This window comes from Oryzias latipes, chromosome 13 (genome assembly GCF_053564925.1).
Source record: "Oryzias latipes strain Hd-rR chromosome 13, Olatipes_Hd-rR_3.1".
NCBI lineage: Eukaryota > Metazoa > Chordata > Actinopteri > Beloniformes > Adrianichthyidae > Oryzias > Oryzias latipes.
The window spans coordinates 13506345-13533654 of NC_136249.1; the positions used below are offsets into that span (position 1 = coordinate 13506345).

General features: G+C 40.9%; 1 protein-coding gene across 1 annotated transcript; it reads right to left on the bottom strand.

Annotated features, from left to right (window-relative positions):
- Nucleotides 1-279: 279 nt before the first annotated feature.
- pid1 (phosphotyrosine interaction domain containing 1) lies at nt 280-26777 on the bottom strand. The gene is made up of 3 exons (XM_004075769.5): nt 26487-26777; nt 14801-14947; nt 280-2288 (listed from the first exon to the last, which is right to left on the bottom strand). Exons 1-3 carry the CDS (start codon nt 26514-26516, stop codon nt 1788-1790), a joined length of 678 nt encoding a protein of 225 aa, XP_004075817.1. The 5' UTR covers nt 26517-26777; the 3' UTR covers nt 280-1787.
- Between the last annotated feature and the right edge of the window lie 533 nt (nt 26778-27310).

Here is a 27310-nt window from a genome sequence, read left to right on the forward strand (position 1 = left end):
GCGCTGAGCTGGAAGTGCCTCATTTCCTAAAGCACACACACAAGATATCCCAAAGCAGATTTTCTGACACGGGGCTTTCAGGAAAAACACATTCCACCGCGGGCTGTGAGCAGACAACTGAGTCATGCTTTACATCTGTGCTGGCGCTCTGTCAGAGCATCAAGTGTCCGTTCGCTGTGCAAATCTGCAGAGCCAAAACCTCCATTAGGGTGACTGTGGGGAACACCGCAGAGGATGACAACTGTGATGTGTTTTTGAAACCAAACAGACCACACCATCTCGGTCTTGGTACATACTTTATAAGCGCCTGTGTTTTGATCTTTGCACACACTATAGAAAACACTGATGGTAACAAGACATGGTGCAGCCAAACGTCCTTCTAACCTACAAAGCAGGCAACACTGCACTGCACTGTCCCCCCCCCCCCCCCCCCCCTCCACGCTTGTTTCTCATCAACTTTTTTTTTTATTCAAAATAGCTTCCAACAGTTATGCTGCAGTACTGGAAATCAATACATTTTGTATTTACATGAGCTTATCGAGCAAAAATTCAAATACAATTCGTATACGTACAGTATGTATAGATCTATTTATGACGTAAATGTATTGATGGGAGACACCAGATGATTGTGTTGAACTGAAGACCATACCCAGCCTGTTCAGTGTTAGAAAGGTGTCAGCCTGGGGGAGGGGGAGGGGGTCCACAATATGTCAGACATTCACCAAACCAGGAGGTGCGAGTCGTTTTTACCGGAGTCCCCCCCACACGTGAGTAACTGCCACATTCAGACTTCTACTGTTTGTGTCCTCCTCCCCCAATTTCATTCAAGAGTAGGAAAATGTGGCAAATGGTCACAGTACCATGGCTAGTTAAGAAGAGCTCCTCTAACATGTGAATGAAGGGCAACTTTCCCTTCGTCTGACGCTCCGCCTCATTTACTCCTCCACACACTCGCGCGTCTCACCCGCATCCACACGGCACAGAGGTCAGCAGATCATGGCGACACGCAGAGGAACATAAAAGCACTTGTGGGCACACAGACACGCTGGGATGGCAGAAGAAAGCGAGGCACATCATCTGGTAGGCAGAACATAGCCTGGATTTTGGTTTACTGAACACACAAGTCAGATGCGGATGATTTAAGGTGTCTCGGCTTGAAACCCGGAGAGAACTTCAAACTCGTGAGCGCCTTTGTCCTCCCGGGTGCTCCGGGTGGAGCCTTGATTTTTCGGTACCTACTGGAGGGAGACAGCTCACGGGGGGGTTTATGTGTGAGGTCAGGCGAGAGGCTCCGGGGGAAAAGTCACTCTTGTTGGCATTTGCTTTTCCCCCCGGCCAAGTCCAATATTATTTATGGAACCAATCATTTAAAGAAAGAGCTTTGCTAACTCAACACCTGCAGGCGGGTTTTTGCTGGATCATTAGAAGCAAGAAGGTCAATCATTATTATCAAGGTAAGACACTAAATTTAGCTTAAGAACCATAAAGTCTCTAATGTGTTAAAAATGGCTGGAGTTGAAGGATCAGTAAATATCTTTATGGAGAACGAATCTCCAGATTTACTCAGAGGAGACCTACTCAAAGTGGCAGCACTCTGCTGTAGCGCAGGTCTTCACTGTTTTACGACAGAAGCATCGTCATTATCCTGGGCAGTGGGTTCATAGAAATCTGTTCAATTTGGAGCTAAACAGAAAGAGGCAGTGCGGAAAGATGAAAGAGAGCCGTGATCCGTCCGTTCAGTCGCCACTCAATCTGTCAGGATGGAGAGCAGGAGGCGGCGTTCCAGTTCAACCGTCGTCTGGAGTCGAATCGTCAGGCGTGGACGAGTCCTCTGCGAATTCGTCCGTGGAGCCGCTCTTGTGGATGCGGCCTTCGCTGCGCATGCTGTGGAAGGTTTTGCGGAAGGCTTCCATCATGGAGTGTGCCAGCATCTTGGCCTCCAGCTTGCTCTCGCATTCCACGGCGTGGCAGTCCATTTGGAAGGAGAGGTCGTCATTGATCTCTCGGTAGATCCAGGCGAACACGTTGGGTCTGACGCTGTGGTCTGCTGTGCAGTATGCGATGCGCGCCACCTGGTACGTCTCCAAGGCGACGGGGGACTCGCTGCCATCGTCCAGGTGGTGCAGACGCACCTGGAAGGGTCGAATCTCCAGCAAAGAGCTACTTCCAGGGCAGGTTCCCTGCTGCTGGGCCAAAGCACGGCGCTCTACTAAAGTCACCACAGCCTTCTCTGTGCAGCCGGACAGGAACTGCGTTCCAGAGATGGTCATCTTTCCCAGGTAGGTCACCTGCAGCAAGGACAAAAGCAGATTCCATTAATTTAGGGTCTTAGATCGGATAAAGGTTCAACTGTCACTATTCTTCAAGAGTGAGCCACAAAAGGACCTTTGAGGAACACCTAAAATAACCGACCACAGAGGTCACATCCGTGAACATTTGAAGAAGTTTGTAGCCCCTCAACTACTGTGGTTTAGGAATATTCAAAGTATTTGGAGGGAATTTAAGCAAATTAACTTTGGGGAAACAAGAAATGAAGTTGTTCATTTCATAGTTTACACACTTACAGCAATGCCGCGTACACCTTTTTTACACCTGTTGTAGACGGTCAGGAGGCAGATTGTCGGCTGTAATTGCGCTGATAAGCCGCAGGTTGTTTTATTTCAAAGAAAGAAAAAAAAAGAAATGCCTAAGTGCGCAGAGGCTGCAACTAGAAAGTGAAAAACACACAAATAGAGTTGGATTCCATGCGAGCGACAGACTCAAGATGGAAAAGGATGAGGGGAGAAGGCTTAGTGTGGCCAAGTCAAACCCCCCACCCCCCAAGAAGAATGGCTGACTTGTGCACTTCTCTGCAGTTTCTGTTCGGTTCTATAAAAATACTTGGAGGTGCAGCTTCTAACACTCAGGGGTTCTCACTCCTGTCTGTGTTTATTCAGGGGCTGGGGGAATACTCGTGAACCTTTTGGAGTTCATCGCAGCTGGCTTCCATGCGGCACACATTTGACGCATGGCTGCAGATTGCATGAGTAGAAGAACCAATGTGTGTTGCAGAAGAAGATGTGTATTGCAGAGCTGCACGGCGTCTGACACGCTGGCAGAACGTGATGTCAGAGCGACCCCGATAACACTTATCTTTAAGGGAACTTTATGTAAATATGGTACTGTTCTGGTATCAGGAACACAGAACATCTGAAGCTTCCAGAGCGACAGGGATTAAAAACCAAAGACACAAAGTCAGTTTTAGTTCTGTTTTGACTTAACTTAACTGAATTTGACCTGAATATCAGCTGGACCATGGGTGCAATTTGTTAAAAAGGTGAAGCCGCTCGCTGATATCTTTAGGACAGGAGTCACGTAAAATGTAAAATGATGAAATAAATGCGTTTTCAATTAGTTTTTTGCAAGAAGTTACTAAATTTTAGAGCCAAATTCCAGAAATCCACTTCAATTTAAGACATACTTTATCTTAAGTCCAACCTGGAGATGGTTGATCTGAGCATCTTTTAGTAAACAGGTTAAAAAGCAGCTCAATGTGAGGAACCCCCTGGATGAATGACTCATAAAGTGGTGCTTGTATCTGTTGCAGCTTTCCAACAAAAAGGTAAATAAAACGTTCACTTTTGGAGGCCTGCAACTGCGGCACAGGCCACAGAGGCGGCGCCTCCTCCTGTCTGCTCTTCATTAGAGGTGAGCAAAAGGAGGAACTGACTCGGAGCCAGGAGGAGGAGGAGCTTAACGACTAAAAGGTGCTCTGCCACCGAGCCAGCCCCAAAACCCCACAGAGACTCATCAGCCGTCTAAATCTGTGCTGTCTAAAGCTTTTTTAATGTGTGTGTGTGTGTGTGTTGGGGGGGGGGTCACTTATCAACACAAGGCAGCTTTTTTTAAATAAGAGGCAACCCAAATGTGCTTTAAGGAGAGGTAAAAAGCTTAAACGAAATTTACTATACAAAATAAACACCTAAAAAAAAAAAAACTCAAGAGATTTGCAAAATGACTTATTGAGAAAGGGAAAATTAAGATTTTAATATCAACTTATAAACTTATTAAAGGTCAACGTATATAAAACCTTAACTTTAAAGATTACTTTCAAGTAATATGTAATACAAATGTGTATTTTTTATATTTGAAGAACCATTGGACATCTTTATTGAGAATAAAACTAAATATTTTTTGTATTTTACTTTATAATCAAGTCAATTCCACAATTATTTTTAACAATTTAACTAAATAAAGTTTAGTTAAAAAGTTTTTTTTGCACTTTTGTTTCACTTTGTCTTGCTTTTTACCGTCATTTTAAAACAAACCAACGTGATTCATCATAACTTTAAAACAGAAACTTTTTTATTCTTTTAATTTTTTACCATTTTGTGTCTAAAAAACAGAACAATGAAGCTACATGTGTTATTCAATAATCAATTAGGGAAAAACAGTTTAAATGAAGGTGAATTTTTAAAAAAAGCATCATATTCGACAAATAGCAGATGGTAAATGATTAACAATTACTGAGAAAAAGTCATCTGGGGTATAAATATAGGAAACGAGTGTGTGCTCGGCGGGAAATATGGGAATGATCAGACCATCTTAAACCAGATTTGTTTTGTGGGGAATGTCAGGAAATTTTGACATTTACTGAGCGAGTGCAGAAGCCAGAAAGATGTGTGGATGATCAGATTTAAACCTAAACGTCACTTTTTTTTTAAATAAAACATCTGAAACCATTTGAAAAAATAAAAGATTAAAAATGTGCGTCTGAGAACACTTAAAGGGCGACCTTTGCCAGCGGCACTGAGAGCATAAAGATGTTCTCCAAAGGTTGCAAGTCATGCCGTCTCCATAGCAATAGAGAGAAACACAAGACAGGAGGCTGCATTCTGGTGGGTCAGAGCAGATCTAGGAGCAGGAGAAGCCCCACGCTCTTTCTCTCCCCTCCTCATGCTCGGGATGAAAAGGACGCATCAGTCCTCTGTCGGCCATAGCACATCTGCCCTCCTCTGCACTGGCGCTCTCCTCGTCGAGTCAGGCAGGCGTTTTAAATCATTCCAGAGAAATCAAGAGCTCTCCATTTGTTCCAACTTTCCATCTGCTTCTCCTCTCGTCTCACTTTCTCCCACCTCCTTCCTGATTCTTCACCTCCCCTCAGCATTTACAGCAAAACATCAGACCGTCCATCCGATGCAAAGGCCTTAGATCAAACTTTGTTTGGCCTACAAAAAACTATAAAGGGGAACGAAGAGAGAGATGCTGCTGTAAATCAGACTTGAGATGTGATTCTGCTTTACAGACAAGACAAAAATGAAGGAAAGCAGGAGGGAAGGTATTTGAGTGGGACAGAGGAAGAGGAGGAGATCTGTTAAGCACTTGTGCATGTGGTGAGACATGTGGTCACCATTACAGGCTCATTCTTTACATCACATACTGTCTTTTTTATATTCTGTCGCCCCCCGATCCTGCAGGACAAAAGAGTAAACCATCGTAATTCACATCTAATTGAGCATTTTTTTTATCTCATTTTGAATAACTGATCAAACACATCCCCAATGCCACTCAACCATAGTTGGAAGGTTTAGCTTGACATCAGGAGAAAAAGTTCCATTGTGTTTGTGTGGATGCTTTGTGAGGCGGGCAAACACATTCCCCAAACCTCAATTAAAATACTGGCAAGTGCAAAATACCCAAGAATTCGATGGTATGTCGAGGGCGTAACCAAATAAAACAACTCCAACATTCAAGTCTTCAGCAGCGCAGCGTGTTTGACTAACTCAATGAAACTGTCAGACGCCGTAGGACCCGTGCTATCAGGTAAAGCTTCCCGGTATCTCAGTTTCTCTGGAATTACTGGATTGTAGGGCATCCAGAGGAACGTTTCCAGATTTTTCCCATCAAGTTTCTTACATTGACGCCTTCAACTGTTCACATTTTTGCCCCTTCTATCATTTCTGTTGATAAATATTATGGTTTTCAACTGGATTTAAGAAAAAAAAACATCCACTGTCTGAAAATAGATGCCATTGTAGAGCTGTTTTTCTTTCCACAAAAAAACAACGTCAACCTTCTGAGAACAGAAACCAAATGCTTCCTGTTTGTCTGCTCTTGCATTTATTTTATAGCTTTTGCACACAAACTGAAATGACCCGGTCCAACTAATTAAACACAGCAGCTTTTTATGCCTGTAACTATTTTTTGATGCTCTTTTTTCTCTGCATGACCAGTTACTAGAGGTGGCCTCCTCCTGACCATGCAGACAGAGAAGCTGCACTTTGTCTTTCAGGAGAGGAACATTCTGACTCTCCAATATTTCCAGAGTCAACCAAAACATCTGGATCCTTTTTAACTTGGAATGAGGTGACTTGAAGGAAGAGTTGATGAACACAGCAGTAAAATTAGACCCTGTTATAGCACAACCTGTTTACAGCATATCCTGAACCTGCCTGGTTCTGTTGGATTGTCTAATCCTCTGGTTGATAATGTGTCGATTTTATGATGTCCAAGTAAATCAAGCACAAAGAAACTGAAAAATCCTTGAAGCTTTACTCATATGCACCCGTATGGGGGTTGACCCGTACAGGTACTGTGAGTTGTCGGGTTATCCGGGCCCGTGGAGGGTCATAGAGAGGAGGGGCTGCATGGTAAGGGGAGTGCAGGTGTGACTGGCAGTTCTCTTGAGTTGCATACGGGCAACTCAAGAGACGTCATGTAAATGGAATGTACCATTTTCGTGGGTGTTGTGAGTATATCGGGAAGTAGCCTTAAGGCTAATCTATGTTGTTACCGTGGTTTCTGTGGTTTTGTTTGGTTTCTGTGGTTTTTGGTCATGTTCTGTGTTACCCTCAGTCACACTGGTTTCAGGTTATTTATGTTCCACAGCTGTTGTCATTTTAGTTATTTGCCCTCAGCCTATTTAAGTGTCTGGTTTTCAGTTCATCTTTGTCGGGTCATCTACTCTGTTTTGTTTTGTCACTTATTTTTGTTGGTCCATGTGTTTAGTCATTTTCTATTTGATTATCAAATATTTAATTTTCTGTTACCATGCCTGGTCTCCTGCATTTTGGGTCCTCCACCACCAGTTCCTGGCAGATAATAATAATAATAATAATGGATTGGATTTATCTACACTTTTCCAGACACTCAAAGCGCTTACAATGTGGCGATTATTCTTTCACTCCTCATTTATCCTTGCTGATGGTAAGCTACTGTTGTAGCCTCAGCTGCCCTGGGGAAGACTGACAGAGGCGTGGCTGCCAATTCGCACCTACTGACTATCACCGGGAAGTTCATACGCATTCACACGACAGTGGAGCCACACTGGAGGCAGGGAGAGTGAAGTGTCTTTTCCAAGGACACGATAGTTGACTGGGGGGAGCGGGAATCGAACTTTGATCATTGGACGACCTTTCTCAACCACCTGAGCCACCGTACACACCGTACACACCAAGGACATACGGGTGATAATGTCGTACAGTGTCCTTACCCCACACTGGCCCCTTGCAGACCGTGGAAGATACTGCACACACAGGGTGTGCACATGGTACATAAGCGCCCGTAGGATGTCCACACAAACTACACTCTGATTGTCTAATTTCATCACTTTAACAGTAAGACTGCATACAACTAGCATGCATTTATCGCGTGAACAGCACTTAGAAGTCTCATGTGTTATATAAGTGCTCAATATGACCTGTCGCTCGCAACATCCCTGAACATGAACATTTTCTGTCTTTGGGTGCACAACATTTATATTTCATGCAGGCCACCTCCATGCCCAATACAGTTTGACCATTTTTTACCCGCAGACAACTCAACTCCCCTCGATCTGTCCATCGAGGGGAGTTGTGACCAAGCAATTAGCTTGCAACAAACTGGTGACTGAATGTTTCTTAGCATTGTTTTGCACTATCTATACATGTGCAGTTAAGTCCAAAATTATTTAAACCTCTGATAAATTCTGGCCTTGCTTGTTGACGTTTTTTTCCACAGAAATACTTGAAGATTATCCTTCCCTTCTGTGTCATTCTCGAAAAACTACACGCTTATGTCACGTAACACTTCCAGGCATAAAAGTGACTTTAAGTCTGACTTTATGAGGAGTATGAACAGTTTCAGGTTTAACTATGTTTAATGTTGTGTTGTGTCTTCATCCTTGTTCTAATTTGTACTTTTACTGCGTCAAGCTCAGGCTGGGAATGGTGAAACCAACTGGGAGCTCCTATGTCAGATTTGGTCAAACATAAAAATGAAGTTAAGAATGTATTTTTCTAGTTGTAACTTTGCTTTAAAGCATTCTTGGGAGGAAAAACAAATACTTTGTTATTTGAAGGAAATGCCAAACATCCCTGATACAAATATCCTGATGGGGGAATAGATTTTCTTTGGAATCATTGCCTCTTAAAAGAATCAAATAAACGAAGACTTAGTAGGAGTGAGACAGGAAGTGAAACATTTCAGAAGAAAGTGGAGGAAAAGAGCTGATCAAACGCAAAAGGAGGCCAAGAACTCAAGAAGGAGAAACTCTCGGAGGGAGACAGAGAAAACATCCGCAGAGTTGATGGGCAGAGACAAGAACATCCTGCTCAGCAAACAGTCTGGGTGTCTGTCTATTTCAAGGTCGGCATCCACACATGCACGGATGTATGTTCACCAGAGGTGTAATGCTTGGGTGGCTGCAGCTGACAGAGCAACAGCTGGTGCAGCTGTTAGGAAGCAAACTGATGGGAAAAGATGATCCGCAGGAGAAAATCCGACTCTCTGAAGTGGTGAAGGAATACCTGTCCCTGCAGGAGGAAAAAGCTTTGGGAACACAGGAGAAGAGGCGAGTGGGACCTGAGATCAGAACCAGTGGGTAATCAGCACAAGAAACAGATGCCCCGTCTGGGAACGAGACCTGGAGGTACAAACAGTCTGCAAAAATATGAGAACAAAACTTTTTTGTTTCAGGGTTTTCCCAGGAAACGGTGCAAGGCCAAATATTTAGAGAGACATAACAGAAAGTAGGTGCGTGTCTGTTTGTACCATAAACCTGAAGATACCTCAGCAGGAACAACGCCCCAACAGAAATGCAACAAGAAAAAAGAGACAACTAACTACCTGACACACAGACTTCGTCTTTGGGAACAACTGATCAAAGTGTAAAAAAGCCCACTTGAAGGTCAAAGAGATCAAAACCCAGTGGCCTCGTGGGCTAGGAGAAAATCCATTACAGATCAGAGAGCCACAAAACAGAAATACAAATTCATGCTCTGTAATGGCCCTATGAAGCAGAAAAAGAACAAGAACAAGCCTGCAGGCAGAAGGAGAACATGCAAGCTGGAAATTGAACCAGCAGTCTTCTCCTTATGAGACAAAACAGCCCTAACATCCTGCAGCACCTTATGCATAATATAAGGTGCAGAAAAAGGCATATTTCAAATGGAAAACAAATGTGATCTTTAAAGACCCACTCCAAGGAAAATGTTTTTGGTGTTTTTAACATGTTCTTGTGGCATTTTTCTGGTGATGGAGGACATAGTTAAAGCTCAAAAATGCATTTCTGAGCATTTCTTTATTCAAATTCTTGTGAATCAGGAGCTGATGAAAAAAGGTGTTGTTTAAAAAAGATTGTCTTTGTGTCATAAAAAAACATTCTGTGCTGGCCACGAGTTCCCTGCTCCAAGCGCTCAGCAACAGAGAAGGGAAGACGGGGGTTGATTTCAAATATCCATTTTGGATTCATACTTTCCATAATGATTTTGTCCTTTTTTACCATCCCACTCCAAAATTTAAGTAAAATCTAAACCTGTAAACACCCTCTGAATCAGCAGGTACAGCTTGTAAACATGGATGAGTTTGTTGAGGTTTTTTTTGTTCAGGGAGATTAGCTTTGTGCAGAAATTCCTGTCTGTACAAAACAGAGTCCGAGTGTTTAGATTTAAGGACAGGAGTGGTACAGTTTGCGTGAAAGGAGCTTTCATAATTCACAAAGCTTTCCATGAAAGCCTCTTAACATTCTTCCAAAGGTAAAAATACATTTTAATCAAGCTCAGCTTTGCTTACACTTTTTGTTCTTGTAAGTCCAACAAAAATATACTTTTCATTATTAGAAATAAAATAAAAGCTGGAAGTCTTAACCATTTGTTATTGGTCCATATATTTAAACTAAACTAATGACAGCATGAAAAAAGAATTTTACCAATAAGAAAATTTTATAGTGTTTAACTTTTTATGAGCTTCTAATGTAAGAAAAATTAAAGTATTTTTGCTTTAAATTCTTTTTCTATAAAGCCAGAAAGATCAGTGGTTCCTGCATAAAATATGTGGTTTGATGTAAAGCTCCATAAAGAATGAATTAAAATGGGAAAGACACGTTCCTCTGTTTTTGGTGGTAAGGGTTAGGGTTGCCCAACATGATCCTCCTATGGTGGTAAAATGAATAAAGTATAATACTTTATGTTTTTTCTCATGATGGACAACATTTATAAAGGAAGTTAAGCTTAAAATTGCATTTCTGATTATTTTTTTCAAATCATTGTCAATTTAGGAACAGATCAAAAAATGCTGCTTGAAATAGTTGCTACTTTTTGCCAAGGGTGGGAAGCTTTTTATACTTTATTCAAAAGCTTATCTATAACAAAAAAACAGACCTCTCTGATCTTTTAAACTAATGTTGGATGAAACTAAAGGGAAAAAAGCAAAACAATATTTGTAACAAATCAACTAATCAATAATCAATAATGAAACAATCGATCGGTTGCAGCGAGCTAGAGCTCATCTGCAGAGGTTTCACACATAAAAAGGAGTAATTAATAACAAGATTTTCTGTGTAAAAATAATGTAAAATGCCTCAAAAAAAGCATTATGTACTAGTATGGCGTATCATTAATCAAACTGATTTATGTGCTCATTTTCACTCTATAAAATTATTCATAATAAAAGTAAAATAGCCTTTAGGGTAAAAGTGTTTGTTTATCTTTACAGATGCATAATGGCCGTTCATGGCAAACATTTCAGAGCAGAAAGCCAAATTGCTTCCGCTTCTTTTGCTTGATTCTTAAGGATTGTAGGACCAAGGAGTCCATCCCAGCTCGAACCCACATCTAAAAGCACTGATTAGAACAGAAAAAAGCTCCTAGCAGCAAGACAGATGAGACGCATGCAAACACCTGATTGGGAAAAGGAAGTAAAGGTTATCTGGAACCGGAGAATGCTAATCACTGAAATATCGTCTCTGTCCTTTCTGCTTCCTTTTTCCTTGTGCGCCCAGATTAGAGAAATCAGAATGCCAAGTGCTCAGAGACGAGGAGCCTCACCGCCTCGCAGATTAGATAAAGACAGAGCCGGACCAGTCTGCCCAGCAAGGACTGCGACTATCACTGACTTCTGAGAGGACGGATCTCCCGCTGAAACTGGATTGGCGGACAAAACGTAGGAGAAAAAGAAGGCTGAAAGAACATGTATGTTCTGGCTTCAACTGTTCTGAGGAGCATTTGCTAGTAATTTATTTCAGCCATTAATATATATACACAAAGTGGCAAACTTTATTACTGTATTTTTCAGACCATCAGGCACACTTAAAAGCCTTTTATTTTCTTAAAATACAACAATAATAACCAGTATGAATTCTGTTTGTGTTAAGTGACCTGGAACTAATTTTCTGTCGTACATGGCGCTCAAAAATCTGTCCAAATGTTTTAGTACAACTTTGGTAACTGTGCCACTTGATTTATTATCAGAGCATCATGGGAACTGTAGTCAGGAGCCTCTATAAGTGATGCGTACTGTGCTTCAACATCATGAAGTGAAAAGGTGAGAGTATGGTTTTGTATTTTATGTGAACTGAACAATGTTGAATGTTATTGTCAATAAAGTTTGACTTATCTGTTGCGTTGCTGTGCAAAAGATTATTATAGGAGATGAAAGGGGCAAGCTCATAAAGGCACACAGTTCACTTGAAAAACTTCCCATCAACTCTTCTGACCAATCGCTAGTCTCTTGGGCTCTTTAGGCATTCAGGGTAGTGAAGCCAGCTATGTGGAGTATGAAAACAGCACATTTATTCTCGATTTATTGATATTGTTTTATATGTGCGCCTTATATGACCCAGATGACCATTGAATGTGCAGCTCTGTTTCAGCCTTAAAGGATGTGTTTCTACAGTCTTGTATATCTGCTATTTTTGTCAGATTAAAACAAAAAGTTTAATTTGACCCTTATTTAAGGTTTTTAACAGCAAGAACTAAAAAGATGAAAAAATGTCTTTGAATGGTCTTAATACAAGCCAGAGGGTCAAGTGACCGCACCGACTGTGTCCATCATACTTGGGGTGTGAATGTACATGATCAATATCCTGCTTATTTCTTTAACAGATTTTTCAGTCTCATTATCGTATAAACATATAAAAAAATTACCGTAGATCCACATATAATATTTAGTCGCAGTTCATTGTAGATACGGTTTTCCAACTATTTTAAGCTGTTTTTAATTTCTACAGCAACACTCCTGGGATGGACTGCTGATCCAAAATTTATTATAGGGTTTTTTATTTAAATTCTCTACAATTTTCCTATATTGGCATTGCAGGAAACTCCACCAAACAACAGCTCTTTCTCTAAACTGAGCATACTCCACAGGAATGAAGATGGCCTGGCTGTAAAGCATTAACCACATTTAGTCATTGGATGTGAAGTGGTCGGCATTGACAGCAGCAGGGCGGGCGCTGTGCTGCGCTGAAAGGTTGCCTTTCATCTTTGCTAGCTGTTGGTTTTGGCGGGCTGACAGCAGCTCTCACTTAGCCGTCCTGCCTGCCCGTAAAACTGGGAGCACGACAAGAGGGCTGGGAGATACAGACAGACAAAGGACAGGCTATGTACGTCACGCCGCGCCATGGCATTAAAAGGTGTGGAGGTTGGAAGGGAGCCACACGGCTCCATGCAATAGAGGAGAATCTGCTTGAGGAGTAACAGTGGAACTGAAGGTGCTGGAGGCACACAGACATGTAGACAGACAGGTAAGAACTCAGACAGGAAGTTACACGAGCCAACAGCTGCAGACAACAGGGCAGACAGATGAAGGAGAGGATTTTCTGTTGTTGCGTGTGTCTGGAATTCAGCTGAGGAGACGTAGTGGTATCCACAGAAACGTGGCTCTGGCATTCTCAGTAACACTGGAAAGAGCAGTGAGTGCAGAGGGGATGCAGGCAACGGCTGAGTGTTGGGATTCACACCAGACAGAGACAAGTCTAGCCAGGGCCGGAACTCACTGAAGCGATCTTCTATCATAGCAATCATGGCAGAGGGACGGAACAGGAGGATATTCTGAGGTTTTACGGAACAAATTTAGGCAGACGAGTTCAGATGAAGAGGAGCAATGTTCAGATCTGTGTGAAACATCCTCCCAATGAATGATGGGTAACTAAAAATTCGGAAAGAACTTGGAAATGACCCACAAGAGTCACGAACATACTAGTGTTGGGAATGTACCAACACTTTAAAGACCCGCTCCGATCTTCTTTTGAGCTATAATAAATTTCATGTAAAAATCTAAAAACCTGTGTTGTTTTCAATGACATGGTTTCTGCAGAGTGGCAGTAGTTCATTAGAAAATCACGTCCTAGTTGTGGGCAGAACTGTTGGCGCAAAGCAAGCCCACCCCCACTTTCCATCACCCATTTGTTAAGGCGCTCTCCCGCTAGCTTACAGCCCCTCAAATCCCCCAACCTAACATGCAACTAAAATAGTGAGCAATATTAGAGCGATCAAGCCGTTTAGTCTTAAGCCAGAGTTCAGCTCAGATGAGGAAAATATTTGTCTACAAGTGGATACAAGGATGTCGTCATAGGTTCTACGTCACAACTACTTTCTTTATCCACCTGCATTTTTTTCTGCTCCTTTCTTTGTCCTTCATCATCAGAAAAGTGCTACATGAACATGTTAAAAACACTAAAAACACCATTTTCATCGGAGTGGGTCTTTAAGATGTGAACATAGTGGATTGTTGGGTTTGTCAGAATTGTATTGAGCCTACTTATTGGTTTCCATTTAAAAGTCGGGCTTTAAATTTGGCAGGAAACATCTAGAACAAGCCGAGGATGACTCATGGTCACCATGAAAAACCTGCAGACTTCATGTAGAGGACCGCATGTTCTGCGTCCTCACTTCAGCTTTTGTGTAGCGCGTTCCAACAAACACAAACAGGAACGGAGACTGTGCGTTCCACTGTTGTGTTTTCTGGCAGGGAATGTAAGAAAGAGTTATTTCTTTCCCTTAAAAGCAGCTGCCAGATATGAAAAGTTTGCTGGAAAAACAAGACTTCTCCAACTGGCTTATTGACTGGATGTAAAATTCTCCATTAAAAAAGAAATATTTAAACAAAGAAATCCAACATGTTTATGTCCAAACTACCCCAAAAAATGCTCCTTTAGAATGTGTAATAAGAGAGTGCGGATTCTGTTTTACTGTGTGGGTTTGCTTGCTTTTTGTTTTGAAGCCAGAGAAAAGAGTGAAGGCTGCGTGTCAGACAGTTCACTGGATCAAACTTCACATCTGAGAATAAGCAGAGCCGGGGATAAAAAAAAAAAAAGGAAAACAAACAAAGTCATGCCAGAACACATGTACGTTTTTGCCCACAAAGACTCCTCGAATAATCTTTCAAAGCTGTGATTCAGACAAAAGCTGTTACAAAATCCTTAGTGGGAATTCATTAAACTTGTTAGAGCAACAAAAAAATGGCCAAAAAAACATTTGGATTACGGCTGCTTTTAATGCTATTATGGATTTAGTATTGGGGAAGGGGGGGATTTTTGAGGATTAGCAGACTCATGTGATCTTACCTTGTAACCAGCATGGCTCCTGCTCTTTGACAGCGGTGTCGTGGAGCACAGCTCAATAGCTTCGGGCTCGTGAAAGATCACCGTGGGCAGGGGCTCCTTCCTCAGTGTCAGCACATTTAGCTTGGTCTTCAGCATTGTCTGAAAGTGCTGATGGAGAGAGAAATATGTTTACACTTTGCTTTTAGGGAACTTACAGTTCCTACCAAAGGGCCATGAGCTAAATGTGGCTGCGGTTTGCTATCCTGAGGCTGAAAGATGCTTCTACATCATTATTTAAGTTTGCTTTCCCACCAAGTGTTGAGTCAAATCCACACACATCGGGCTGCATAGATGTTGCATGAAAATGGCAAAAGCCATTCAGGAGCGGCACAAATGGTGTTCATCGTGGATTGAAACGCCGATTAGCATGAGAACAGAAGATGATTTATTTAAAGTTGATAAAAGCTGATTTCTGTAATTGAATAGAGAACCCATGTAGTTCTGCAGAGCTTCGTGCAGCTGCAGTCCTTTCTATCAGTAATGCCAGATTTACTGCACTCTAACCCCTCAAATAAAACCTCTGAAGAAGAAAGACTGGCTAAAATGCTTCCTGCAATTAAACCACACCACTGGCCGTTGAATGTGAACCTGTTTGGACCTACCGAGCTCTGAAAATATCAAATTCAGTAAGCAGTTTAGACCTAAAGGTTACTATTATGTCACTAATCAGCCTAGACTGGAATTGTCCAGCATTTCAACTTAAGGTTATTAACACATTCATGGTACCCCCTTGGTAGCTGGAAGACGTTTATTTTACTCCTTGTAACAGGAAATTCTCAAAGTTTATTTGGAGTTACCCAAACTCCAAAACCAGCTTAAGGTCAGGAAGCTTGAAGGACTCAAAATGCAGGAGAGTGACGTTGATGACAAGAACCTAAAAGTTTAAACAAAACGGGCAAAACCATAAAACAAGTGTGAAAGAAAAAGGGTGACGACAAAGATGACCTGAAAAGGATGACCTCAACACCAGACACTTAAATACATTGAGGGTAATTAACAGCTGTGGATGAATATAAACTTGAACCTGGTGAAACTGACTGGGGTAAATCCTTAACCTCATAACCCCAAAGCTTTAGATAGATGTTGACGCTGGTGGAACTCCAATTAATTCTAACCCTAAGACTGATTCTTTGGGCAACAGTTGATTATTGTAGTGTTGTGTAACAGCCATTGACTGTATACTGTAACTGGACTGAGTGACACCCCCCCCCCCCCCCCCCGTGTTCCAAATAGGAAGTACAGATGCTCTAAAGAAGCCAAAATTGCATAGACTTCTGCAGAGAAATAAACTGCTATTACTCAGTCATTGTATTTGTCATAATATTCAGTCTTGCTCTGATACCTTTATTTAACATGTTCTTGCTAATCCTCGTGTTTTTCAGCATTTTTTTTCCTGTAGTGCAAGTTAATCAAGTTATAAACTGACCAATCAGTTGCCTCAATAAAGAAACACGTAGTCTCAAGTTAAACATTTGAAGTGTTTGATTGACAGTTTCTCCAAAAACTTTCAAGTGGTAGGGGTGTGCTCACTCCTGATTGGCAATAGTGGTTGGCATAGAATAGATGACTCTGATCAATCACTGCTTACTAATAATTTATGGCTCCAATGTGGCGATGTCCGTATCGTGAAAAAATGGCGAACTAATTTACTTTGTTTTGTTGGAAGCAAGTTATGTTCTATGGATGACGTCAAACTCACTCAGGCCAGTTCTCATATACAGTCAATGGCATCAACACAAAGTTGTTTTTCTTAGCCTCAGAATCCGCTGGAATTACATTTATTGCATAAACAGTTGAAGACTTACGTTAGTTCAAAGAACGTGTTATTCCCTGTTGTCTGCGACTGCCCTTGTATTTTAATAATGGTCCTTTACCTATGATGAGTCTAATGATGAGTTTCCTTTAGGTGTCTAAAATTTTGATTTCTTCGTTCCTAACGGGTTGGATTTAAGAAACTGTCAATACGTGCTTAATCAACATAAATACAATAAATTCATGAACAACAAAAATGTAGCTTGAATTGGTTTAGGTAAACATGTAATTACAACAAAAGCGTGACTTTTCCTTTTTACCAAGCAGTGTGGCCTCTTAAAAAGTGTCACTTTAGACCTATGTGTCATTGCAGGTTCCCAGAAACGGCCATGAAGAAATCCGTTAAGGCCTTGGGAAACTGTGGGAATTTGTGTCTGTTGAGTGCAGATCATTTCTATAAATCCTTTCACCAATTTTGTCTGCACATGGTGGGACTTCAAAGAAGTTGCTAAGAGTTGGAATGTACCAAGGCTATATTTTATGCAACAGATGGTCAACATTTTCTTGTGATGAAAACAGCCAAGCCTGCCAAAAACAGGCGTGCATCAATCATCCAATGGCTGCTTTGGAAAGCGCTGAGGAAAATCCTTATTTACAGAAATTGGTGTCCATTAATGATCTGTTTTCTCACACGGAACAATTGTTGTTTAGACCTTATTATAGTAATGTTCTTGGTCCTGCGATGGATTGGTGATCTGTCCCAGGGTGCCCTGAACGGAGCCATCTCTGTGACCCGAACATAACTAAGCGTGTTCAGACGATGAAGGAATGGATAAAATGTTCTATTGTTGAGCTACAATCAAAAATTTTAAATGTTTTAACCCTTGTGCTATCTTAGATGACCCCACCCTTACATTGAAGTGCTATCCCTACCATGACAAAGGTGAAAAGATTTCATGTAATCCATGGACACCAGTGAGGTTCACAAATCATCGAAGAAAAAAGGTTCAGAGTACTGTCTAGTGGGTCTAGAAGACCCAACTCCCAACATTTAAGTGCCTAGGATAGCACAAGGGTTACATCTAATCCTGGTGTTTGAAAGATTCTCTTCAACGTGGATTAGTTTTGTTGTATGTAAAGATAAAAATATGACCTAACCTTCTTTTCATGGTTAGGATATCAGGTGTGGAGTCTCAGAGTGTGACTATAGGCACCATAGCAGTTCTCCCCAATATAAGAATCCCAAAGAAAGATGGAGGGAATTGAAAGATCAAGATGGACTTGTGAAAGTAAAGCCACATGTGTGTTAACGCTCACTGACCCAAGCATCAGCACTTTACAGCTTCCTGACAGCAGCTCACATTCCTGCGGTCGGCCTCCAGTACTGAGTGACAGAGGGAAAAAAAAGAGGCACTGCTGGGGAGGCTCCTCCGCCCGTCTCCTGGAGCGAAAGGTCTGAGCGGTGGTCCGTGCGTGGTATATAACGCTGGAATTCTGTTCACTGTGTTTTCACAACACTTAATCACTTCTTTATGTCTCGTCTCCCATAAGTCTTTCGAAGTTGGTCCCCCTTTCGTGTCCACCAGCAGTGTGGATAATTTGAGTCAACACAAATCGAATCTCCAAAAGATTATCTTTTTTGTTGGGAGACTGACACCTGAGGAATCCCTCTACATGCGTCCTACCAAGCCAACGGTTTCAATGAAAGGCCATCCATGAAAGATGTTTTTCCCAAAAAACATTATTTTGCATTAAATGTTTTGCTTCAGCAAAGAGCATAAAATAATATTTTTTAGATTTCTGCCAAAGTTTGATGAAGGACACTCATGTTCTGTAATGTTCAACTTGTGATATCCATAAACTCCTAATAGTCTCTGAATTCACTGGTACATGAACCAATCACATCAGTTGTTCAATGAAGTGGAAATGAAGAAGATCCACCATTTTTGCAGTTTACATTCCAAATTAAACGTAAAGGCTTTAAAACATTAACTTTTCAGTTTAAAATCAACATGACAAGATTTGTGTTCCACATTTGTTATTCCCATTGGAATAAATCCATGGAATATCGTTTAGTGGAGTTTCAATTGTTTTTTTAATACATTTTTCACATTGTTTTGACCTTGTATTTGCTTTATTTTTGCTTTTATACATTTATATTTTGTCTGTACACTTCTGATCTTTGTTATAAAACATAAAAACTCCATCATTGTGATTTTTGCAGTAAAAAATAGACAAAAGTTACTACTCAGAATTGAGTCTTTAGTGCAGTTTCAGGTTTATTCTGGAATCATTAAATGATATAACAGAGGTGGGATTATATAAGTTCGCTTCCTTCCACTCCCTTTCATGCAATATTTATTAATATGTCTAATTATCCTAAGTTTGATTCGTCATTGTATGAATGTATAACTGATGACTGTATTGTTTTGTGTATTATTCTTATTTGATTGCTTGAAATAAACCACTTCAAATAAAAAAAATCAAATATAATGAAAAGTGTTGATAAAAAAGGTGAGGTAGTACTGAAAACTGGATGTCTAGCATTGTCAAAAATAACAGTTTAACCCCTTCATGCCTGAATTTATTTCCAGTTTTTTAAATAATATACATCAGTGATTTTTTTCCCATTCAAAGTGATACAAAATTCAACGTACCCCTGGATTAAATAATACGCTGCAAATAAGAGACGTACCACATGAAGGGGTTAACGTAGTACAAAATAGTCAGAAAACCCCTGGACTACTAGGGTTAAACAGCTGAAGTTACATTTGAGTTATCCCATTGAAGCTTAAGAGAGGCCTTAAGTCAACGCAATTTCCTTTCATTAAGAAGGCCAAAACACAAGCACGTCAGATTGCTAACATTCAGCTGCATGTAGCTCCAGCTTTAGAGCTCAACCTGGAGTTAACAAAGGTTTTGCAGTGTTTGGTACAATTATAGAAAACAAATCTGGAGATATGAAGGAAACACAGATGTGTGGTGGTCTATGCAACCCCAGGTTTAAAAAGATGGGATGAATAGAATGACATGCTGGGCTGTCATTATTATGAAGGCTGAGTCTTTAGGATGCATCCAATAAGTGTTACAGAATCAAGTGAGATTTCAGGAATGGGATGTGTCATTTTCAGAAACGTTATGAGCACGTCTAAAAACTGGTGTTCAAAGCAAAACTTTAAAGTCCCACTCCAATCATCTATTGTGAAAGTGTTTCCAGTTGGTCTTTTAATTATGATGATGTTGTTTTTAATCTAGAACATACTTTCTGCAGAGCGGCAGTTGCTCATCAGAAATCTGCTTCTGAGCAAGCCCGCTCCCACTTCCCATCACCCACCCTATAACATTGGCGGTGCAAAAAAATGGCGAGCAATATTGGAGCTTTCCAGTAATAAAGATTTGAGCCAGATACCGGCTCGGACAAGGAAAACAAAGACGAACATGGATCTATTTGTCTGCAAGTGGAATGTAGCGGAGCAGGTAGCTTGAGGTCTGCTGAGAGAGGTTTATACGTAAAAACTGCAAGCTTTTTCCAAAAGCCTTTTTTCATCTGCTCCTGATTCACAACAATTTAAATAAATACTCTAAAAAGGCAATTTTAATCTTAATTTTCTTTATATATGCCTTCCATTATGAGACAAATGCTACAAGAACATATCGAAAACTCAGTTTTGATTGGAGTGGGTCTTTAAGGATCTAAAGAGAACTAAACTTCCGTGCTGTTAACAAAGTGCCTTCAAAAGTCTCCAGAAATTACACACTCTGTGGTTTTTGGTACACAAATAGTTCTGCATTTATCTAAAGAGAGTTCTTTTAATAATCTTTGATCTCAAATTTGAGATGTTGGGCAAAGGGCCTGTCTCCTGGAGAAAGATTGAAAAAGTTTCTACCAGCAAAAACGATGACAAAAAAGAAGTGAATCCAAACAACTCCCAGTGACTTGAAAATGTCTTTAATTAAAGATGGAAGTCGTGAGAAAAAAGATGTTTTTTCCTCAAGTAAGTTTCAATTAAGAAGTCTAAAACGTAAGGACGATCCTTCATCATAAATCAGGTGTCAGAGATGAGCTTAGCAGGTCACAGATGGTGGTTGAACCTGCAGCACCCTGAGGCTGCGTTCTGACAAGGAAGAGACTCTCAGGTCAAAAGCGTGGTAAGATAATCAATAGGAAGGTGAAAACAAGCCCTCGAGACACGCCCACTGAGACGGAGTAACCCGAGGTTGCGCAGACGGGACCGTGACAAACTCTGGAAAACAGCTGGGAATGGTGTTAGTCCTGCTGAAGCCAAGTGCACACATGTCGGTCCAGAAGCCCAACGATAGAACAAAGCACAAAAATGGCTACTGGTTTATCTCAAAGCTTCAGAGGGCTTCGTCACGCTGCTATGACAGAAAGATCAAAGTCATTGGCAGATGCAGCTGCACGCAAAAGAAAAAGAAAAAATGAATGAAGATGGAGAGGGCCACAATGAGAGAAAGGACTTTACCAGCTGTGGATTCCTGAAACAAGAGGAACATCAATGCTATCATCTGTTTTGAAGCTCAACTGTTCACTGTCAAATGCAGACCAAGGTGTTCAGAACATCCAGGCTGTGACTCAGTTTCTCCTTTCCAGGAGCAGATTTGTGTCCTTCTGAAGATCCTGAAATCCTTTCCTTTTAAGGAAAACCTCGTTCTGTGTTTATATGTGCTGACATAGCTGACATTGGCATTTCTTAAATCTCCGATCAGAACTTGAACAGTGGGTCCTACAGAGATCACAAGGCGCCAAAAATGTCATCGTATTTCCGGTTTTGTATTTGCATTGATGAGCTGCATACAACATCAATCCTTTAATGCAGGAGCTGTCTCAGAAATAAACCACACTCTTCAAAGCTGTTCACAAAATTAACATTATTTCAATGGATTCTGACGCAGAGAAAAACAGACAGCTTTGCGCCGATATGGGAAACTTTGCAGTAGTAAAATGTTTACCTAATTAACAGAAATGTTGCAAACATAAAGTGTTACCATTAAGTGTTGTATTTTGACCCACAGCTGCTTTTCTCAGCTTTAAGGATCTATTGGAGTTATAATAAATGCATAAACGCTTAAAGAGTTATGATGAAGAACGGCAACACTGGATATAAACTCTGTTGTTAAAGGCCCACTTAGGCCTGCACAATATACAGCAAATGTATCGTTATCGCAATATCCAGCTCTGCAATATGCATATCGCAAAAGGTAGCGAAAATCGCAATAAATCGTAAATCTTAAATGTGTTAATACAACCTTATGGCAGCTTGAAGCATTTAACAAATCAAATAAATCCCTTTATGCATTTGACCAATCAGATGGAGCCCTTCATGTTGTTGACCAATCAGATGGAGGCCTATTATGTTAGATGTTTGTCTCCTATGTCGACAAGGGTCATTTAGAGTATAATTTTTAAACTGTTACAATGAAATGGTAATGATGTTTTTGGTTATTTTGTTATTTGTTTATATACCGCAAATTATACCGTTATCGCAATATTAATCTCTAATATCGCAAATCGCGAGTTTTCCTCATATCGTGCAGCCCTAGGCCCACTCTGATAAAAATTGTGTTTGTAACATGTTCTTGTGGCATTTTACTCATGATGGGGGAGATATTTAAATAAGCATAAGTTCAAAATTGCATTTCCAAGTATTTCTTTATTCAAATCAGGAGCAGACGAAGAAATGTTGTTGGAAAATAAGTGTATCTGTGACAAAATAAATTAAAACTGACAGACCACAAGCTCCCTGCTCTGCTCCATTCTGATGCATCAACTTGCAGACAAATAGATCCATGTGCGTCTTTGTTTTCCTCGTCAGAGCTTGTATCTGGTTCAAAACTGGATAGCTCAGATATTGCTCACCATTTTTGTTGTACTAGTAATGTAAGGTTGGGGTCTAAGCTAGGCTGAGAGTGTGTAAACAGATGGGTGATGGGAAGTGTGGAAGGGCTTGCTGTGTGCCAAAAGTTCTGCCAACAACAACTTTGCAGAAACTATGTCCCAGAAAACAACACAGATTGATGTTGGCCATAAACGGCATAATCATAATTAAAAAAAGCACTTTACAATAGATCAAAAGATGATCGAAGTGGGGCTTGAACGATATAAATGGTAAACTGAACTTTGGTTTTAATTGAAACTCATAATCCTCGACTTTTTAAACAATGATTTGAAAGTTTGTTGGCCTGGACTATAGAAGCCAACTCAGTTCTTCCTTTACTGGTGCGAACAGATGCTTCCAACTGCTAACATCACGTATCCCTGATCCACAGGTGGAGTACACTGTTACTCCCTGAAGGCAAAAGTAACAGTTCATCTGTCCGAGTGGGAATGACGAAGTCACATGCAAAACAAGAAACGCTTCCTGGAGCAGGAAAAAGAGGTTCTGCATTAGGATGCTTTGAAACACCATGACTAAAGGTCAACACGGGGTTCACTTTAATTCCATCTCACTCAGACAATAATGAAAATAATCATTTCTGATCTGTACTCATCAAGTTTTAAGAGTCAAATCTGTGAGCAAAGGACGAATCTGGCTGCTTTCAAAGTTCCTAAAACCAAACTCAACATAGAAGAGCAAAAAAAGCCAAACATCTGGGGCGGATGGAGCCACAAATAAAGATAAAAATAAAAAAGTTGGCCACATCAGGAAGAAAGTTCCACATCTGCCTGCTGTTTCTGTGCTGTCAGGTTACTTGGGTCCCTTTGCACTCATTTAATGTCAAAAGCTGAAGCAGCAGCCGAAGCTGGAGCTGCTGACACACGCGTGTGCGAGGCCTCCCTCAGACGGCGGCTTGTTGTGTAATCTGATGAACTAAAGTGGCCTCCGCATGTGGAAGAAGAGCCCTCGAAACTGAAGGAGAAGGGGAACTTGGCTCCGACGCAGCAGGAAGATACCGAAACACCCAAACATTGCCTCTATAGCTCTAAAGAAAATCTCAATTTTTATTCTCCTCTCACTGCCTGAAACAAAAATGCAGTAAGACATCAGGTGTTGCTATGGAAACAAAGGACAGAGAAGCTAAGAATACCGTGAAAGGGACAAAATAAAATAACCTCTAAAAATATATAAAACATAAAATCAGTGTCAGCTAACTGGTAGAGTACGCTCTAAAACACCACAGCCCAAGCAAAAAAAAGATGTTGTTGCCATGGTTACACACTAAATGTTAATGGTACTGTTGCAGTTTGACACCCTCATCCCTTTTTTATATACCTTTGGTAAATATGGATTTATTAAGTAAGCTTTGTGAATATTCTGCACAGTCCCACACTACCATGCATTTCTTCATTTGTAGTTCCCACAAATAGGAGTCAAAAAACTACAATAACAGAGGATGTAAGTCATCCATAACCGCTACTAAAAATCATGCATTAGTGATGCCAAATTCTCTTTCTAAGACAATAATCAGTTTTTTTTGTGTTTGGTTTTTTCTGGCTTATGATTTTAAGAATGAAAATGCTAAATTGGCCTTCAACCACAGCTGGTCTGCAGGGAACAAGGTGCTGGGAGACAAACACGAACAGATTTCAGCCAAAACCCTGATAAGAGCTTCAAGGTTCTTTTTCATTTTTTAGCTCTTAGAGTCTTTATTCCTAAAATGAAACTGAAGATGTGGAGCAAAGTCATTGAAATAGCTGGGATATAAGGAAAAAAAATCATATCTTAACCATAAGGAAAATGTGTAAAACTGGGTCAAAGACAAATAAATAAAATATTTTTTATAAAAAACATGGTGTTCATTTTTATCATTGAAATAATCTGGCCTGATTGCCACTTTTGTTAAAAGAAACAATGAATGTTATTAATCAAATTAACCATGTAAAGCCCATTTCTCAAAGAATTGACAGAAAAAAATCATAATTACTTTATCAATGATAAAGTTAATTGATCTTTAAAAAAAGTGAAAAAGAGAAAACAAGATCTTTTTATGAATTCTTTTTTTTTTTTTTTTTGCAATTTCATTTTTTATGAGATACAGATAGTATCATTTATGATAAATTGGGTGATTTGGTACGTTTTTGCTCACAACAATGTTATTTTGATATGAATGTTCAGGGGGGCAAAACTAAACATGTTTATCAATCTATTTATTTACCCAGTGTCTCAAATTTGAGCCACACATTTTTAAGATGGTTGAAATGTGTTGAAAAAAATTAATGATGAACAAATTTTGCATTCTTTCCATACAGCAAATCGCCACATAAAAACGATGAATTATTCTCGTCATAAAGTGTTGAAAAATTCACTAAACTTTTCCCACCAAAAGTGAGATTTTCTAATTTTGAAATGAGCAGGAAAATCCCCTCTAGTGCCCCTACTGGAATGATGATGAACTACAAGACAGAAAACATTAAATCAATAGTTTTTAAGGAAAGTTTGAATCACGGTTATGAGATAGTGGTCTTGAAATGCAATCAAATATGATACAAATGGTTGTATAGGGCTAAAGTAAACTTGAGTTTAAGTGTAGCAAGTATTCCATGTACCACAAGGTGTAGGAAGTACTAACTGAAAACTTTAAATATACTGCCTCACTTTTAGTATAGACAAGGGTTGTGTCTTAATTCCTTCACTACTAAGGGCACAATAGGGCATTCACCATTTTGTAGGGCTGTCCAAATTTACAATTCTAAAATCCAGTACCCTTGAAAATTCCCAGAAGTCTCTGGGAAAATCAGTAGTGCACTTAAATAGACTAAAGGGTGACATCAAAGACCCAAAAGTTTTTTCAACATCTGACTACAGGAAGTTGTCTTGCTTCTTTTTTTATTTATTTTTTTTATTTTATAGTCAAATGTTAACATGAAATGGGGCAAATATATGCATGAGAAACACAATGCGTAAACATCGAAAGAAAGTTTAAATATTTAAAAGGATGCGAGAAAATATTTTCAAAATAAAACAGGAAATAAAAACAATTCAAAATAAGAAGATTAACAAATGTTTTGATTTTCTTCTCCATCAGCCTCCACCACCATCTGTGTGGTGATCACTGTAAGATGATGATTCACCTCCACAACTCTGTCAAATGTGAGCCTAACCGGATGACACTTGTTGTGACTTTTTCCTAAAAACAAAAGGTTAAAAAAATGTGATTCACTGAAACCTAAGAGTGATGAAGAGATCATGGTGGTTTCCACAGATCCACAGCAAATGCTGTAACCACGAGTGGGTCGAGCGCGGCGGCCCTTCCTCCACATCCGATCATCGGAGGCGCGAACAGCGGGTCTCTCGCCTTTCCGCGCCGTTGCTCCGTCCTCCCGACGCCGGGGCAGGAGAGGGGATTGTGCAAGTTCACTTGGCAGTCAGCCCGGAGGCCGACATCTGGAGAGCATTATTTCTGCGGGAGACGTGAAGCCGCCGGGGTCGGAGCTCGCCTCACCCCCGGACGTCATCAGCGAGACTTTCAGCGCTTTTTAGCGGCCTGACATGCTCGCGACGGCGGCGTGAGCATCCCGAGCGCGCGGGGAGGCCAGAGGGGCCACCGGGCGGAAAATCCAACAACCACAACTTCCGAAATGCAAACGGATGCCCCCTGGTATAACGACGATATGAGGAGGACCTGATCCCGACGATCACTCCAGAGGAACGGCCCGGTTAGATGCAACCGTGCTTGCGTAACGTGCACGGCCAGGTACAAAAGACGTGGAGCCAAACAAATTAACAGCTGAAGCAGGAAAATCCTACTTTTTCTGCTATTAAGCAGACGTTAAAGCCGCCTGTAGAAACGTCTGCAGCTCCCCCGGAACGACATATATATTTTTTAAATCCCTCCAGGCTGGAGCCTAGCAGCAAACCGCAGAGTCTCCGCCGCTGTGGCCGCGGCGGAACCGTTACTTTCTGGCGTAGGCGCCTCCCGGGCGCCGTGGTCTTACCTGCAATCGCTCCGACGCGGGCTGCCACATGTTAGCGGAGGGACTGGCTGTGCTGCGGCGTGTTCTCCCGTCGTGGTCCGGCTCACATCTGCTCCCTCTCACAGGTTTCTGTGCCCCCCCACCCCCTGCACTTCGGACTGCTCGGCATTGAAGGATGGGTCGCTCCGCCTGGAGTAATTTCCTTTTTTTGCCAGCAGGGGGAGCAGCTGTTACTTTGTGCCGCGGCGCTGCGTTCAGGTGCTGCAGGAAATAGCTGTTCTCCAACTCTGATTTTCTCGCACGTTTAAAAACCCACTCCGATGAAAATGGTGTGCTATTGCGGCAGTTTTCTCATGATGGAAGACATATATAAAGAAAATCAATCTTAAAACTGCATTTCTGAGTATTTCTTTATCCAAATCTTTCTGGATCAGGAGCAGACAATAAAAAGTGCAGATGAAAAACGTTTGTAGGTGTGACATAGAACCTACAACAAGCCAGAAGCTCCCTATTCTTCTCCATTCCATTCCATTCTTCCACTTGTGGACAAGTAGATCCATGTACGTTTTTGTTTCTGTCCAAGCTCACATCTGTCTCCAATCTACAGCTGGATAGCTACATTTTGATCGCTATTTTTGTTGGTGGTGTGAGGGGCTGAAAGCCAATGGGAGAGATTGTAAACAAAGGAATGATGGGAAATGTGGGCAGGCTTACTCTGCACCAACAATCCCACCCACAATTCAGAGGTGAAATTCTAATGAACTACTGCTGCTCTGCAGAAACTATGTCCTAGAAAACTATATAGTTTTTGTTATTATTATTTAAGACTAAAAACAGCATAATAT

Bases quoted from the DNA above. Each gene is read 5' to 3' on its own strand.
- pid1 (XM_004075769.5), bottom strand. From the start codon at position 26,516: ATGTGGCAGCCCGCGTCGGAGCGATTGCAG. The intron at 14,948-26,486 runs GTAAGACCACGG...TCTCTCCATCAG, and splicing joins CCGCGTCGGAGCGATTGCAG to CACTTTCAGACAATGCTGAA. The intron at 2,289-14,800 runs GTAAGATCACAT...TCCTTGCTGCAG, and splicing joins GGAGCCATGCTGGTTACAAG to GTGACCTACCTGGGAAAGAT.